Source organism: Hemiscyllium ocellatum, chromosome 16, assembly GCF_020745735.1.
Source record: "Hemiscyllium ocellatum isolate sHemOce1 chromosome 16, sHemOce1.pat.X.cur, whole genome shotgun sequence".
Lineage (NCBI taxonomy): Eukaryota > Metazoa > Chordata > Chondrichthyes > Orectolobiformes > Hemiscylliidae > Hemiscyllium > Hemiscyllium ocellatum.
The window spans coordinates 75,793,496-75,809,359 of NC_083416.1; the positions used below are offsets into that span (position 1 = coordinate 75,793,496).

Genomic DNA, 15,864 nt, shown 5'->3' on the forward strand with positions numbered 1-15,864 from the left:
ACTCCCTCATTACTATACTGGAGTATCAGCTAAGACTTTTGCGCTGCTGTACTGGAATGAGAAGAACTGCAACATTCAGAAACAACAGTGCTGCCAACTGAATCACAGTTCATCATAGCTGTCATTGCTTTTCCTAAAGCTTGAAAGATAAAGAAGTTGAAAGCCAACATCTTTGTTGAGTTGATTATTCAAATTAGATATCAGTAATACCTGTCCCATATTCTGGAATTGAAAATAGCTGATGTCAATCATGGTGACCATGAAGCTACTAATCAACATGAACCTAGCTGGTTTATTGGTCATGACTATTGAGTACTGGAGTTGAGAGGTCATGTTGCGGCTGTACAGGACATTGGTTCGGCCACTGTTGAAATATTGCGTGCAATTCTGGTCTCCTTCCTGTTGGAAAGATGTTGTGAAACTTGAAAGGGTTCAGAAAAGATTTACAAAGATGTTGCCAAGATTGGAGGATTTGAGCTACAGGGAGATGTTGAATAGGCTAGGGCTGTTTTTCCCTGGAGCATCAGAGGCTGAGGGGTGATCTTAGAGGTTTATAAAATCATGAGGGGCATGGATAGGGTAAATAGGCAAAGTCTTTTCCCTGGAGTGGGGGAGTCCAGAACTAGAGGGCATAGGTTTAGTGTGAGAGCGGAAAGATATAAAATGGAACTAAGGTGCAACTTTTTCACACAGAGGGTGGTATGTGTGTGGAATGAGCTGCCAGAGGAAGTGATGGAGGCTGGTGCAATTGCGACATTTAAAAGGCATTTGGATGGGTATATGAGTAGGAAGGGTTTGGAGGGATATGGGCCAGATGCTAGCAGGTGGGACAAGATTGGGTTGGGATATCTGGTCAGCATGGACGGGTTGGACCGAAGGGTCTGTTTCAGTGTTGTACATCTCTATGACTCTATGAAATCTGCCATTCCTCCCAGGCCACAGAAATGTGGATGACTCATCGTTGCCCTCTGCAAGTAATTCAGTCAAAGGGCAATTAAGGATGGGAAACAAATACTGGACTTACCAGCAATATCCATATCCTATGAAAAAAAGGTATCTTTGTTTAATTCATACTCCAGAATTCTTCTTAATGGCTAGCTTTTAAAGACATGAATATGGTATATTAATCTCCCAAATTACTATTGGTGTGCTGTTTTAGATTAGATTAAATCAAATATGTTTCTGTGCTCTGTATGTAGATTGAACTTTATGATATAGAAGCTTTAGTAGGAAAGGAAATCTATAACAGGATGTTTCACAAGTAAAACATGGTTAACCAAACTGTATGCCTCAGTAAAGCAATTTTGCTGATGTTGTTTGACTTGAGAGATAACAGTTTGCAAAAGCTTGAAATACAAGAAGGTCTTTCGGTCCAACAGATTTATATCTTCCGTTGTCCATCCACTTTTACCCTCTTTGATATGCTGCTCAATTGTTTTCATTTCCAACCATAATCTGTAAGAGAAGCATTGGCTATGTGTATGTTGGGTCTCCATAGTCTCTAAGTTTGAATGTTGTGGGTTCAAGTCTTGCTTTGCTGCAGAAACTTCAATGCAAGGCAAAATCAAAGGTGACTTCATGTGCAATATTGAGGGAGTGCTACATTGTCATAGAATCCCTACAGTGTGGAAACAGGCCATTTGGCCCAACAAGTGATGACTAGAGAAATTGAGGGTTTGGTTAAGAAAAAGAAGGAAGCATATGTCAGGTATAGACAGGAGAGATCAAGTGAATCCTTTAAGTATAAAGACAGTAAGACTATATTTAAGAGGGAAATCAGGAGGACACGAAGGAGATAGGAGATAGCTTTGCCAAATAGGATTAAGGAGAATCCAAAGGGCTTTTACAATACATTAAGGACAAAAGGGTAACTAGGGAGTGAATAGGGTCCCTCAAAGATTAGCAAGGCAGCCTTTGTGTGGAGTCGCAGGAGATGGGTGAGATACTAAATGAGTATTTTGCATCAGTCTTTACTGTGGAGAAGGACATGGAAGATATTGAATGTGGGGGAAATAGATGGTGATGTCTTGAAAAATGTCCATACTACAGAGGAGGAAGTGCTGGATGTCTTGAAATGCACAAAGTGGATAAATTCCTAGGACCTGATCAGGTGTACCCTAAACTTCTGTGGGAAGCTAGGGAAGTGATTGCTGGGTCCCTTGCTGAGATGTTTGTATCATCAATAGTCACAGCTCAGGTACCAGAAGACTGGATGTTGGCTAACATGTACCATTGTTTAAGAAAGGTGGTAAGGACAGCACCGGTAATCCTGATGGTGGTGGGCAAGTTATTGGGGGGAGTCCTGAGGGACAGGATGCACATGTATTTGGAAAGGCAAGGACTGATTAGGGATAGTCAACATGGCTTTGTGTGTGGGAAATCATGTCTCACAAATTTGATTGAGTTTTTTGAAAAAGTCTCAAAGAGGATTGATGAGGGCAGAGCGGTAGATGAGATCCATATGGACTTCAATAAGGCATTCGACAAGGTTCCCCATGGGAGACTGGTTAGCAAGGTTAGATCTCATGGAATACAGGGAGAACTAGCCATTTGGATACAGAACTGGCTCAAAGGTAGAAGACAGAGGGTGGTGGAGGAGGATTGTTTTTCAGACTGGAAGCCTGAGACCAGTGGAGTGCCACAATGATAGGTGCTGAGTCCACTACTTTTCATCATTTATATAAATGATTTGGATATAAACATAGACGGTATAGTTAGTAAGTTTGCAGATGACACCAAAATTGAAAGTGTAAGGGACACCGAAGAAGGTTACCTCAGATTACAACAGGATCTTGATCAGATGGGCCAATGGGCTGAGGAGCGGCAGATGGAATTAAATTTAGATAGCTGCAAGGTGTTGCATTTTGGGAAAGCAAATCTTAGCAGGACTTATACACTTGATGGTAAGGTCCTTGGGAGTGTTGCTGAACAAAGAGACCTTGGAATGCAGGTTCATAACTCCTTGAAAGTGGAGTCGCAGGTAGATAGGATAGTGAAGGCAGTGTTTGGTGTGCTTTCATTTATTGGTTAGAGTATTGAGTACAGGAGTTGGGAGGTCATGTTGCGGCTGTACAGGACATTGGTTAGGCCACTGTTGAAATATTGCATGCAATTCTGGTCTCCTTCCTGTCGGAAAGATGTTGTGAAACTTAAAAGAGTTCAGAAAAGATTTACAAAGATGTTGCCAAGGTTGGAGGATTTGAGCTAAAGGGAGATGTTGAATAGGCTAGGGCTGTTTTCCCTGGAGCACCAGAGGCTGAGGGGTGACCTTTTAAAGGTTTATAAAATCATGAGGGGCATGGATAGGATAAATAGACAAAGTCTTTTCCCTGGAGTGGGGGAAGTCCAGAAATAGAGGGCATAGGTTTAGGATGAGAGTGGAAAGATATAAAAGAGACCTAAGGGGCAACTTTTTCACGTAGAGGGTGGTACGTGTGTGGAATGAGCTGCCAGAGTAAGTGGTGGAGGCTGGTACAATTGCGACATTTAAAAGGCATTTGGATGGGTATATGAATAGGAAGGGTTTGGAGGGATATGGGCCAGATGCTGGCAGGTGGGACAAGATTGGCTTGGGATATCTGGTCGGCATGGATGGGTCTGTTTCTGTACAGTACATCTCTATGACTCTAAGTCCACACTAACTCTCCAAAGAGTATCTCACCCGGACCTGTTTCCCTATTACTCTACAGTTCCCCTGAATGATGCATCTAACCCATACATCCTTGAACAGATGGGCAATTTAGTGTGGCCAATTCACCTAACCTGTGGGAGGAAACCGGGCACTTGGAGAGGACCCACACAGACACAGGGAGAATGTGCAGACTCCACAGACAGTCACCTGAGGTTGGAATCAAACCTGGATCCCTGGCGTTGTGGGCAACAATGCTAACCACTGAACCAAGATTAGAGTGGTGCTGGAAAAGCACAGCAGGTCAGGCAGATCCGAGCAGTAGGGAAATCGATGTTTCGGGCCGGAGCCCTCATCAGGAATGAGGGCCTGCTACTCGGATGCTGCCTGACCTGCTGTGCTTTTCCAGCACCACTCTAATCTTGACTGTAATCTCCAGCATCTGCGTCAACAACTTTCGGCTAACCACTGAGCCACCATGCTGCCTCCTGATGGAGCCTTGTCTGAAGGAAGAGGCTGCCATTTCCATGGAATAGGCTCTATGGCACTATTTCAAAAGTGAGCAGGGACTTCCTGCTCAATATTCATCACTAGCTACTTTGGGACTTGTGTCTTTTGATTATGTACAAATGTGAGGTATTTTTTGGAATATGGTTCTGGGGACTTGTCATTGAATTTGGTGACTTGTTCGGTTCTTTGGACAGCTGCATGACAACTGTAAATGCCACTATCCTACCCAGGATAGTGGGTAGGATTCAGGTTTGAAATCACCCCAGCTGGTAGGGGTAACAAACACCATTCAAAGTTAAAAATCACACAACAGGTTTATTTGGAAGCATTAGCTTTCAGAGCATTGCTCCTTCATCAGGTGGTTGTGGAGCATAAGGTTGGAAGACACGCAATTTATAGGAAAAGTTTTTACAGTTTAATGTATCTGAAATTATACATTGAAAAAGACCTTGATTGTTAAAATTAGATTAGATTAGATTACTTACAGCGTGGAAACAGGCCCTTCGGCCCAACAAGTCCACACCGACCCGCCGAAGCGCAACCCACCCATTCCCCTACATTTACCCCTTACCTAACACTACAGGCAATTTAGCATGGCCAATTCACCTAACCCGCACATCTTTGGACTGTGGGAGGAAACTGGAGCACCCGGAGGAAACCCACGCAGACACGGGGAGAACGTGCAAACTCCACACAGTCAGTCGCCTGAGGCGGGAACTGAACCCTGGTCTCTGGCACTGTGAGGCAGCAGTGCTAACCACTGTGCCGCCCACAAAGTCTTTCATGTTTTAGAATGACCATGTTGGTCTCATATGTAAATCTCAAAACTTTTTTATAAAGTTACATTCTCAAGTGAACTTTAACATGTCAGCCAATTAATGTATTGGAAGTGAGATTTTCCCTGTGTGAGGCTGGCTGTGCCAAAATGGTCAGACTGATTCTAATCTAAAAAACGGATTTACAGAATCTTACATGGATTTATACAGTTTTTGAGCAAAGTAAAATATAATTCTGCAAGTACAAATTCACCCCACAAACTTGTGTGCATGTGGGTCTGTGTTATGTGTGGGGTGGGGGGTATATGAGTGTGTGAGAGAGAGAGAGTGTGTGAATGTGTGTGAGTGTAAAGGGGTATAGGTCTGTGAGAGGGTGTGTGGGAGTATATGCGTGAGCGTGAGAGAGAGGGTCTGTGTGAGTGTTTGTGTCTGTCGGAGACCGTGTCCGTCCGTCTGGGTGTGTGTGTGTGTATATAGCACAATGGGGTCACCTGTAGAGTGACATGAACCCGAGGTCCCAGTTAAGGCCATCCCCATGGATACCGAACTTGGCTATCAGTCTCTGCTCAGCCACTTTTCGTTGTCTGCCCTGAAGTCTGCCTTGGAGGACGGTCACCCGAAGGTCTGAGGTTGAATGTCCCGGACCGTTGAAGTGTTCTCCAACTGGGAAGGAACACTCCTGTCTGTTGATTGTTGTGCGGTGTCTATTCATCTGTTGCTATCGCCTCTGCTTGGTCTCGCCAATGTACCATGCCTCAGAGCATCTTTACCTGCAGCGCATGAGATAGACAACGCTGGATGAGTCGCATGAGTACCGGCTGTGTGTACGTGGTAGGAGGTGTCCCCACGCATAATGGTATCCGTGTCGATATTCTTACACGTCTGCAGCGTCTACCATGACACGGTTGTATGGTATTGTCCTGAAAGCTGGGCAGTTTTCTGTGAACAGTGATCTAGTTGAGGTTTGGTGGTTGTTTAAAGGCAGTGGAGGAGTGGGAAGGTTTTGGCGAGGTGCTCATCCTCATTGATAATGTATTGCAGGCTGCGAAGAACATGGCGTAGTTTTTCGGCTCCTGGGAAGTACTGGGCAACCAACAGGGTACCTTTCACAGCCACATTACGTTCCTCAGTGACTAACTCCGGCTCAGACTCACTTCACATGGATTCCCAACTGAAGTTTCATTTTCGTGATTTCAATCCTCCCAGGATCACAGGTGTTTCCATGATGTTCAATATTCCTTAGACAGCTGTTCTTGTTGCATCCTGAGATCCACATTCAATGCCATGTTTTACCACATGCACATTCTCGATCTCTCTCTCTCTCTCTCTCTCTCTCCAATAAAACTGCATCATGCTACCTCAGAGCTGCCCTGCTATCAAGTTCCACTTCATTCTCTGGATCGTTCAATGTTCTGATGATAATTTATTTTTCTTTTCAGGCTTGCAGGAATGCAAACTGCAACAACTCAGATACCCTAGGTTCTAAAGAATGGTCAAAATGTTAACTCTGCTTTCCCTTTATAGATGCTGAGTTTCTCCAGCAATTTCTGTTTTTATATTATATTGCATGTCGTTGCTTGTGCAAAATCGGGAGTATAATGGTGATGCAATCCTGGCTTGTCTCTTTAAGCCTACTTCTTACATCTTCCATGTGCATGAAGGTGGATCACAGTAACCTCGAATGAAACTGCTAGCAGATACTCCGAAGGTCTGATGGCATCTGTGGAGAAAGCTACAAAGTTGAAATTTTAAGTCAATAGCCTTCCAACAGAATTGGAAGATGCACACTTGGATATAAGAACTGGTAGTAGGAGTAGATTACACAGCCCCTGGAGCCTGCAACACTATCAAATAAGATGATATCTGATTTGATAGTAACCTCATAGGTCCCAGGGAAGTGTGTCAATATTTACAGGGATCTCAGACTGTTTGTCAATATTTACAGGGAGTTTCCAGGGAATGTCAGTATTTTCAGAAGAACTCAGAGTACATCAGTACTTATAGGGTTCCTGGGGAGTATGATAGTGTTGAGAAAAGGTCCCTGGAGTGTGTGTCAGCATTTATAGGGAGGTCCCTGGGGTGTGTGTCAGCATTTGCAGGGAGATCCCTTGGGTGTGTGTCAATATTTACAGGGAGGTCACTGGGGAGTGTGTTGGCATTTAGATTAGATTAGATTACCTACAGCGTGGAAATAGGCCCTTTGGCCCAACAAGTAACACCGACCCTCTAAAGAGAAACCTACCCCCCCTATTTTTTCCCCTGACTAATCCACCTTACACTACGGGTAATTTAGCATAGCCAATTCACCTAACCTCCACATCTTTGGACTGTGGGACGAAACTGGAGCACCTGGAGGAAACCTATGCAGACACGGGGAGAATGTGCAGACTCCACACAGACAGTTGCCTGAGGCTGGAAATGAAGCCAGGTCTCTGCTGCTGTGAAGCAGCACTGCTAACCACAGAGCCACCATGCTGCCCCACGGTCCCTGGGGTTTGTGTCAGTATTTACAGGGAGGTCGCTGGGGTGTGTGTCAGTATTTACAGGGAGGTCCCTGGGGTGTGTGTCAGTATTTACAGGAGGTTCCTGCGGAATATGTCAGTATTTACAGGGAGGTCGCTGGTGTGTGTGTCAGTGTTTGCAGGGAGGTCACGGGTGTGTGTGTGTCAGTATTTACAGGGGGGTCCCTGGTATGTGTGTCAGTATTTGCAGGGGCGTCCCTGGTGTGTGTGTGTCAGTATTTACAGGGGCGTCCCTGGTGTGTGTGTCAGTATTTACAGGGAGGTCCCTGGGGTGTGTGTCAGTATTTACGGGGGGGGGGGGGGGGGTCGCTGGTGTGTGTGTCAGTATTTACAGGGAGGTCGCTGGTGTGTGTGTCAGTGTTTGCAGGGAGGTCACGGGTGTGTGTGTGTCAGTATTTACAGGGGGCGTCCCTGGTATGTGTGTCAGTATTTACAGGGAGGTCGCTGGTGTGTGTGTCAGTATTTACAGGGGGGGGTCGCTGGGGTGTGTGTCAGTATTTACAGGGGGGGGTCGCTGGTGTGTGTGTCAGTATTTACAGGGAGGTCGCTGGGGTGTGTGTCAGTATTTGTGGGGGGGGGTCCCTGGTGTGTGTGTCAGTACTTACAGGAGATTCCTGCGGAATATGTCAGTATTTAGAGGGGTCCTCGGGAGTGTGAGCATATTTACAGGTGATCCCAGGAATTTAGACCATAATAAGACCATCAAGAATAGGAACAGGAGAAGGCTATTCAGCCCCTTGAAGCTGCTCCAACATTCAATAGGATCATGGCTGATCTGACACTCCTTACATCCTCTTTTTTTGCACTTTTCCCATAACCCTTGATTCCCTTACTGATCAACAATCTCTCAGTCGCAGACTCTGTCCCCGAAGCTTTCTGTGCCAAAGATACTCAACTCTCTGGAAGAACAAATTCCTCATTATCTCAGCCTTAAAATATCACCCCTTCGTTCTGAGATTATGTCACCTGATCCTAGACTCTCTCATGGGTGGAAACATTTCTTAGAATCCTGTCAGTATTTACTGATGGGTCCCTTCCTACTGTCAATACTTACAGGGGATCTTTAAGAGTGTGTCAGAATGCATAGGGGGGTCCCTGAGAATTAGTTGGTATTTACATTCCCCGGGGCTGTGTGTCAGTGTTTACAGTGTTTCACTGGGATGCGTGTCAGTATTTGCAGTATTTCATGGGGTTTGTGTTAGCATTTAGCGTTCCACTGGAATGTTTGTTAGTACTTACAGGGAACTCTCCCCGGATAATAAACGTATCGATTAAGGCTGGTGCTCGATTTCCAGAATTTCCCCTTCATTGAAAAATGTTTTTCCTGCTTTGCATATGCCCGATACTGTTGGACCAGTCTGGTCAGGGCGACTAAGCTATGTCACATTTGAAACGCCTCCAACATCAATGTGTTCCCGGGGAGGGAGATATTAGACTGACAATTCATCACAAGCTCCTCCCCGTCACTTTATATGTGTGTGTTTTTGTGTGTGATAGAGTGAGTGAGTAGGGACGTGGTGAGACATTACTGAGCTCGGACTGAGTCAGCCCCCCTCTCCCCCACCTTGTCCTGAGAGGACAAACTGCAGAATGTTGGAGGACGTTGCGCTAATGGCTGCGATCACCATATTGGGTGTCCTACAGCAAGGTAGGGTTGCAACCTATCGGTCGCGCTGCTAATTTCTGCCTGTAAATTTGATATGCTTTCCATGTGCAACAGACAGAACGTGTTTCTGTTTCCCTCGCCCTGTTTCAGCTGTTCCCATCGCGCTGAACTAATAGTGTATTTATAGATTGTTGCTGTTTTAGTTGGTGTTTGGTGGGGGGCAATAGGGAAGATGATGAATGAACTGCCCACTCTCCCTTCCTCTTGCACATGGGCTCACTCCCTTACTGGGGGAGGGGTTAGCTCTTTGCCCCGCTCACCTGTTGCTGTCCCTCTTTATTCCTAGTAAAAAATGAGGTCTGCAGATGCTGGAGATCACAGTTGAAAATGTGTTGCTGGTTAAAGCACAGCAGGTCAGGCAGCATCCAAGGAATAGTCAACTTCAATAAGTGGGAGCGAGGTTGGCGCAAGATGGGCCAGATGAGTTCGGAATGCCCTCAGTGGGTAATACTCTTGAGTCGGTTTAAATCTCACTGCAGCCATTCCACACAAACTGGAGGGAGCGAGTAGCCCGTTGCAGTTCCTAGCTGCCGTGTATCCTCCTGTATATCACTCCATGGTCACGATTGTAGTATTTTATGTTAATGATCCTATGTCACATGAATGAATTTTAAAAGTGCATTTATGTCACGCCCTCACCGTACAGGAATGTTCCAAGGTGCTAAAAACGCTGCATATTAGAATAGTGCATGGTTCAGTCAAATAGACTTTAACAGGAGTCTTAAAAAAGCAAAAGGTCAGAAATCACACTGGACAATAGTTCAACTGGTTTATTTCGAAGTAAGACTTAGATTAGATTAGATTAGATTGCTTACAGTGTGGAAACAGGCCCTTCGGCCCAACAAGTCCACACCGACCCACCGAAGCGCAACCCAACCAGATCCATTCCCCTACATTTACCCCTTCACCTAACACTATGGGCAATTTAGCATGGCCAATTCACCTAACCTGCACATTTTTGGATGGTGGGAGGAAACCGGAACACCCGGAGGAAACCCACGCAGACGTGGGGAGAATGTGCAAACTCCACACAGAGTCGGCTGAGGTGGGAATTGAACCTGGGTCTCTGGCGCTGTGAGGCAGCAGTAATAATCACTGTGCCATCCAAATGTCCCACCTGCTAACTGAAAAAGGAACAGGAACAAGTACATGTACTTCCAAATACACATGTTGGACTATAACCTGGTGTGTGATTTGTAACCTTCTCCATCCCAGTCCAACACTGGCATCTCCTCATCAAGGCTTATTTGAAATCACAAGGTTCTCAAAGGTGGCTATGCAAAGGGAGTCTGGAGAGGAATGCATTGGTTTGTGTCGAGGTTCATATGGAGCAGCTCAGTGACAGAACTCTGTACTGTCTTCACCCTCAATAATTTCTCCTTTGAATCCTCCCATCCCCTCCAGACGAAAGGGGTAGCCATGGGCACCCGTATGGGCCCCATTTATGCCTGGCTCTTTGTCGGGTATGTGGAACAGACAGTCTTCCATAGTTACACCAGCACCATTCTCCATCTTTTCCTCCGCTACATTGATGACTGCATCGGCGCCACCTCGTGCTCCAACTTGGAGGTTGAATAGTTCATCAACTTCACCAACACATTCCACCTTGACCTTAAGTTCACCCTGACCATCTCAGACACCTCCCTCCCCTTCCTAGACCTCTCCATCTCCATCAACGCTGACCAACTGAACACTGGCATCTCCGACAAACCCACCAACTCCCACAACTACCTGGACTACACCACCTCCCACCCTGCTTCCTTTAAAAATGCTATCCCTTATTCCCAATTCCTCCACCTCTGCGGCACCTGCTCCCAGGAGGACCACTTCCACAACAGAACACACCAGATGGCCTCCTTCTTTAAAGACTGCAATTTCCCCTCGCACGTGGTTGATGATGCCTTCCAGCGTATCTCACCCACCTCCCACACCTCCATCCTCAAACCTCACCCCTCCAATCGCAACAAGGACAGAACCTCCAGTCCTCACCTTACACCCCTCCAACTTCCATATACGTCGCATCATTCTCCACCACTTCCGACACTTACAAATGGACCCTGCCAGCAGAGATAATATCCCTTCCCACTCCTATCCACTTTCCATAAAGACCATTCCCTCTGTGACTCCCTCATTAGGTCCATGCGCCCCCACCAACCCACCCTCCCCTCTCAGCATCTTCCCCTGCCACTGTAGGAATTGCAAAACCTGCACCCACACCTCCCCCCTCACTTCCATCCAAGGCCCCAAAGGAGCCTTCCACATCCATCAAAGTTTTACCTGCAATTTCACACGTCTTTAACTGTATCCGTTGCTCCCGATGTGGTACCCTCTATGTTGGGAAGGCAGGACGCCTACTCGCAGAGCACTTCAGAGAACATCTCCAGGACACCTGCACCAACCAACCCCACTGCCCTGTGGCCAAACACTTCAATTCCCCTTCCCACTCCACCAAGGACATGCAGGTCCTGGGCCATCTCCATCGCTACTTCCAAACCACCCGACACCTGGAGGAAGAACACCTCATCTTCCGCCTCGGGGCCCTTCAACCTCATGACATCGATGTAGATTTCACAAGTTTCCTCATTTCCTCTCCCCTCCCCCATTATCCCAGTTCCAATCTACCAACTCAACATCGCCCTCATGATCTGTCCATCTTCCTTCCCACCTATCCACTCCACCCTCCTCTCCAACCTATCGCCATTACCCCCACCTCCATCTACCTATCGCACTCTCAGCTCCTCCCCCTCCCCCCCAGCCCCACTCCCCTCCCATTTATTTCACCACTCTCTCAGCCCTCAGTCTCATTCTTGATGAAGGGGCTTTGCCCAAAACATTGATTCCCCTGCTCCTTGGATGCTGCCTGATCTGCTGTGCTTTTGCAGCACCACACTCTCGACTCTGTGCTATATGGTCTGTTACGCAGGATGCACAGAGACACAAATATGAACTGTGCGTGAAGGGCCATCAACTCTGTGAAAAGTGCTCTTTGGTGTGTCTGAAACTTGCTGGTCTTCAGCTTGAAGGAGTGTTGCAGATTGGCACATTCCAAAGTCCAGGACTGTGCTGAAGGACGTGCTAAAGCTTGGGGCAGCTGCTGCCAAGGCACAGTGGGGAAAGACCACTGTGTAAGATCCTTCTGCCAAACAATAACAGGGTCCATTCAGTAATTGGGCTCTGCTGACATCTCAGCTAAATGCCAAGAAGTTGATTGTAAATATAGAGGATGGTGAACAGCAAGGCTTAATCTGTTCTTTGTAAGTAAAGACAGTATCGATCTGAACAGCTTCATTAACTGTACATGTACATAAAGATTTCTTTCAAATTAACCTGTTGGACTATAACCTGGTGTCTTGTGACTTTGACCTTATCCACTCCAATCCAACACTGACACCTCCACATCATTAAAAAAGGAAAGTGAGACAGATGGAAAAGTTTAGTGGGGAAATTCCAAAGCCTGGAGTCTGAATAACTGTCTGTTATCAGACATCCTGTCTGGGGTTCTTCAGCCAAATTTAAATGAGAGTCTGTTCAATTATCAGACCCTCTTTGTGCCTCAAATTCATGTAAATATAATCTGGTAAAAGTAAGACATGCCTTTGATTTGTCTGTTGGATAGAGTCAAACTCCATTGTTTGTTTGCCTATTTTCTTCATGTGCTATTGTGACTATTTATATTTGTTTGTGTGTGTGTATTTATTCATTTTAAAAAATCTTTATTTTACAGTTTTTTTTAAATAAAGAAGAGAAGGCGTGGACATCAGTGGTGTGATTAGGAATGCAGATATCTGGGAGGCTCTGTATACTCCAGCACGTGGTCATTATAAAATTCCTCACTGCAGTTTCAAAGATCAGTAGAATTCTCACCCGGTATCCAGTTACCACAGTAGCTGTGTCATTTCTGACATTTCAAAAGTAATTCATTAACTGTGAAGGCTTAGGGACATTTGAATTGTGCTGAGAGTGACTATATTTCATTCAACAGCGCAGTCAGTATTTTATCTTGCATCAGTGTGCCAAGTAATGATGCCTGAGGTTATGGTACAGGAGGAGGAAGAGGTGTGCTCTCTCAATGTTATCTTGTATTAGCAGATTGCTGCTTATTTATCCTGTTTTCCAAGTTGGGGCTAATTACAGGCAAATAAATCAAACAAGAATTACGACTGACACCTTGTGTCAGCAAGTGTTTTAAAATGTAAAGTTGTTTTTTTAATTTGATTTATTCTTGTCACATGGACCTCGGTGCAATGAAAAGTTTTATTTTACATGCAGTACAGGCCGGTCATACCTTAAAGTGTATTAGGATAATAAAACAGAGCAAAGAATACAATGTTACGGCTGCAGAGAAAGTGCACAGAGAGCGAGCATTAAAATTTGAGAGATCTATTCAGAAGTCCACTAACAGTGGGGAAGAAGCTGTTCTTGAGGCTATTTGTATGTGTATTTTGAACTGTAAAGTTGTTATTTGAACTTACCATGGACATTTGTACATACCTCTTATTGTGACTGCTGTGATTCTCTCACCTTTCTACTCTAAATGAACCTTCTAAATGAGCATAATGTCTTTATTGTAGCAAAATGCCCCAAGATGCTCCAAAGTAATCTTATGAAACAGAAACTTTATGCTAAAATATTTGGTCAGTAATTGTTTTAAAGAATGTCTTAAAAGGGGAGAGAGTTTTGTTGGAGGCTATGGGAGGGTTGAAGGGCGGTGGAATTCCACAGCTTAGGTCATGAACGACATGGTTGCCAGTGATGGAGAGGTTAAAATTGGGGGTACATAAGAGGGCAGAATTGGAGGAGGGCAGAGGAATGGAGTTTTGTAGGACTGGAGGAGGTTATATAAATAGGGAGGGGTAAGGTTGTAGATAGATTTGAAAACAAGGGTGAGAATTTTATAATTGAGATGACTGTGAATCAAGTGCTAATGTGAGTCAATGAATACAGAAGTGAGTGGGACCTAACGTGTAATAATAGTCAGTGCTGCTCAGTGGTCAGTACTGCTGCCTCACAGTGCCAGGGACTTGGGTTCAATTCCAACCTCAGCTGTCTGTCTGTGTGGAGTTTGCACATTCTCTCCATGTCTGTGGGGTTTCCTCCGGATGCTCCAGTTTCCTCCCAAAGATGTGCAAGTTGGGTGGATTGGCCATGCTAATATTCCCATAGTGTCCAGGGATGTGCTGGCTGGGTGGATTAGCCATGAGAAATGCAGGTTTACAGGTATGGGGTAGAGGTATGGATTGGGTGGGATGATTTTTGGGGGGTGCAGTGTGAACCTGATAGGCTGAATGGACTGCTTCCACACTTGTAGGGCTTCTGTGATGGTAGTGCTCCCTCATACTCTGAACAGGGAGTGCTTGTCTGCATTATGTGCTTAAATCTTTTGAGCAAAACCTGAATACCTAAACTTCTGACTCCAAGGTTTAAGTATCCACTAAGCTTTGGCTGATTCTGAATGTATGTGGGTATGATTAAGATGTTTGCGGATGGTGTGTGCACTTGATAATGAGAAAGAGAGAAAATTGTAAACAGTAGGTATATATCAATGAACTGGTCAGGTAGGTAGAACACTGATAAATGAAACTCAATCTTAAAGAATTCAAGGTGATGCATTTCGATACAGCAAATAAGACAGGACAATACACAATAAATGGCAGCATTCTGAGAAATGTAGTGGACGAGAGCACTTTTGAAGTGCATGTCCTGCGAGTAATGTGACACGTAGATAAGATGGCTAAGAAGGCTTTGACGGATGCTATGTTTTATTAGCTGACACATTGAAACCTGAAGGATTCTTAGAGGCTTACTCTCTGGGTAGAAAGTTTTCCCCTGAATTCCCAAGTTGATTTCATTCCTTTTAGTTCAAAGTCTCACCAAAGAGAGTTCAAATGTTTTCATAATCTTAGATTATCCTAGATCTTTGCTTTTATGGAGAAAATAGTTCTAGCCTGTTCTATCTTTCCTGATTGGCGTACTTCAATTCTCAGACACAATCTCAGGTACGAGATGTTTAATTGCAGCCCTGTTATGTAGATGTGGTTATGTAGTTTCTCCCATGCTGAGCTGCAGTGATATTTATCCTTTGACCATCATCACCAACCAAAACAGATTATGTTGGAAAATGTTCCATTGGCTGTAAAGCTCTTTATGACATCCTGAGTTGTGACACAAGATATCTCGATGCAATGTCTCTCTTTCTTTGTCTTAAAATAAGATATAGGAGCAGAATTCGTCCAGTTGGACCATCAAGTCTGCTCTGCCATTCAATCATGGCTGATCAGTTTCTCAACCCCATCCTGCCTTCTCACCATAAGCTTTGATCCCCTTACTAATCAGGATCCAATCTCTGCCTTAAATAGTCTCAATGACTTGGCCTCCAGAACATTTTGCAGTGATGAGTTTTACAGATTCACCACCCTCTGGCTGAAGAAATTCTTCCTTATCTCAGTTCTAAAGGGTTGTCCCTTCACTCTGAGGCTATGCCCTTGGGTCCTAGTCTCTCCTACTAGTGGAAAAATCTTCTTCACACCCACCCTATCCAGGTCTCTCAATATTCTGTAAGTTCCTCATCTTCCTCATCCTTCCAAACTCATTTGGGTACACATTTAGAGTAGACAAAAGTGAGGACTGCAGATGCTGGAAATCAGAGTCTAGATTAGAATAGTGCTGGAAAAGCACAGCAGGTCAGGCAGCATCCGAGGAGCATATTCAGAGTCCTCAACTGCTTCTCAAATGACACGCTTCCAATACCAGCATATCATTTCT

General features: G+C 45.1%; 1 protein-coding gene across 1 annotated transcript in view; it reads left to right on the forward strand.

Annotated features, from left to right (window-relative positions):
• The first annotated feature begins 8,906 nt into the window (after nucleotides 1-8,906).
• ltc4s (leukotriene C4 synthase) overlaps nucleotides 8,907-15,864 on the forward strand; it is a 30,309-nt gene continuing 23,351 nt past the window's right edge. The window contains exon 1 of the mRNA XM_060836945.1: nucleotides 8,907-9,084. Within this exon, the coding sequence (XP_060692928.1) occupies nucleotides 9,027-9,084 (58 nt within the window). The 5' untranslated portion in view covers nucleotides 8,907-9,026. The remainder of the gene's footprint in view (nucleotides 9,085-15,864) is intronic.